Below are 1,181 nucleotides of genomic sequence, written 5' to 3' on the forward strand. Positions count from 1 at the left end.
TCTGCTGTCTCTTTCCTAAATAAGCAAAACCTATTTACGTCTTTCATCAACTATTAATCATATTCCGGTCGCGCATCTACGTTGGCTGAGGGTTTAGGAGTATGAACAAATTCTTCGTGCTTGCGGGACATGGCAATGTTAGATTGCATAAGAGGACACTTAGAAGAGTTTAACAAAGAAAAGCTCACGGCTAGCAAATACTCAACATATATTAACGAGGGCAAAGTTCTGGAAATGCTCAAGCAAAGTACAAACATCCTATAAAACATGGAACACAAATAACCAACCAGCTAACACGGTAGTACCAGATACTATATGAACCACCTCTTATTTGAAAGCGTGATAAGCACACGACATATACATTCATTGAAGAACGCACAGTCAGTTCTCGGGGAACGGCTTCTAATTTTCATCGGCTACCACTTCCTCTGCAAGCATGTGTCCGGGGTGGTGCGGGTGGTGGTGGTGGTGGTGGTGGTGGTGTGAGTCCTCGACTTCAACGGTCTCCAAGAGACGGCGGTCACCGTGATGGTGCTTGTGGTGGTGCTTGTGCTCTTTTTCTTTTTCATCGGCTACCACTTCCTCAGCAAGCATGTGGCCGGGGTGTTGGGGATGGTGGTGGTGGTGGTGGTGGTGGTGGTGGTGCGAGTCCTCGACTTCGACGGTCTCCAAGAGACGGCGACCGCCCGGGTGGTGCTTGTGGTGGTGCTTGTGGTGGTGCTCGTGGTCTTTTTCGACCTCCTCAGAGAAGACCGCGGCGGCAAAGAGCACCGCTCCCAGGAGCAAAACTAGCAAGTACCTGGAAGACATCGGGTGACTAGTTTGAGAGAAGAGGATCTGTGAGAGAGCTGATGGTGTGGGAATGGAGTGACGGGAGTGTCTCAATTTATAGTGGTTTCGGGATATTGTCGTCGTCACCGATCACGTCACTTGGTATTTTCCTGAGATTGAATAAATCGGCCAGGGCATATGAGACTGCACATTGAATAAGAAAATGAGGTGCTGTACTGGACTCTCTTGCTTTCTACAGGCAAATTTTGCATTGTGCCAGTTCATCTTTGAGGAGACACATGTTAATGAATAACTTCGCTTTATGACAATCCAAAAGTGCTCATGTAGATTTTAAATACAATAATAAAAGGAAAATGACACTAGAAGTGCCATAACTTTTGTACAGCCGG

The 1,181-nt window shown here is 46.9% G+C and overlaps 1 protein-coding gene across 1 annotated transcript; it reads right to left on the minus strand.

Moving 5' to 3' along the window:
• Positions 1-402: 402 nt before the first annotated feature.
• Positions 403-810, minus strand: LOC130139672 (uncharacterized). The gene has a single exon (XM_056317205.1). The coding sequence runs from the start codon at positions 808-810 to the stop codon at positions 403-405; it is 408 nt and encodes a 135-aa protein (XP_056173180.1).
• Between the last annotated feature and the right edge of the window lie 371 nt (positions 811-1,181).

This window comes from Syzygium oleosum, unplaced genomic scaffold (genome assembly GCF_021117445.2).
Source record: "Syzygium oleosum isolate NSW1041296 unplaced genomic scaffold, Sole_v2.1 Sole_v2.01, whole genome shotgun sequence".
NCBI classification, from domain to species: Eukaryota; Viridiplantae; Streptophyta; class Magnoliopsida; order Myrtales; family Myrtaceae; genus Syzygium; species Syzygium oleosum.

Coding starts and splice junctions, on each gene's coding strand:
- LOC130139672 (XM_056317205.1), bottom strand. CDS start 810: ATGTCTTCCAGGTACTTGCTAGTTTTGCTCCTGGGAGCGGTGCTCTTT.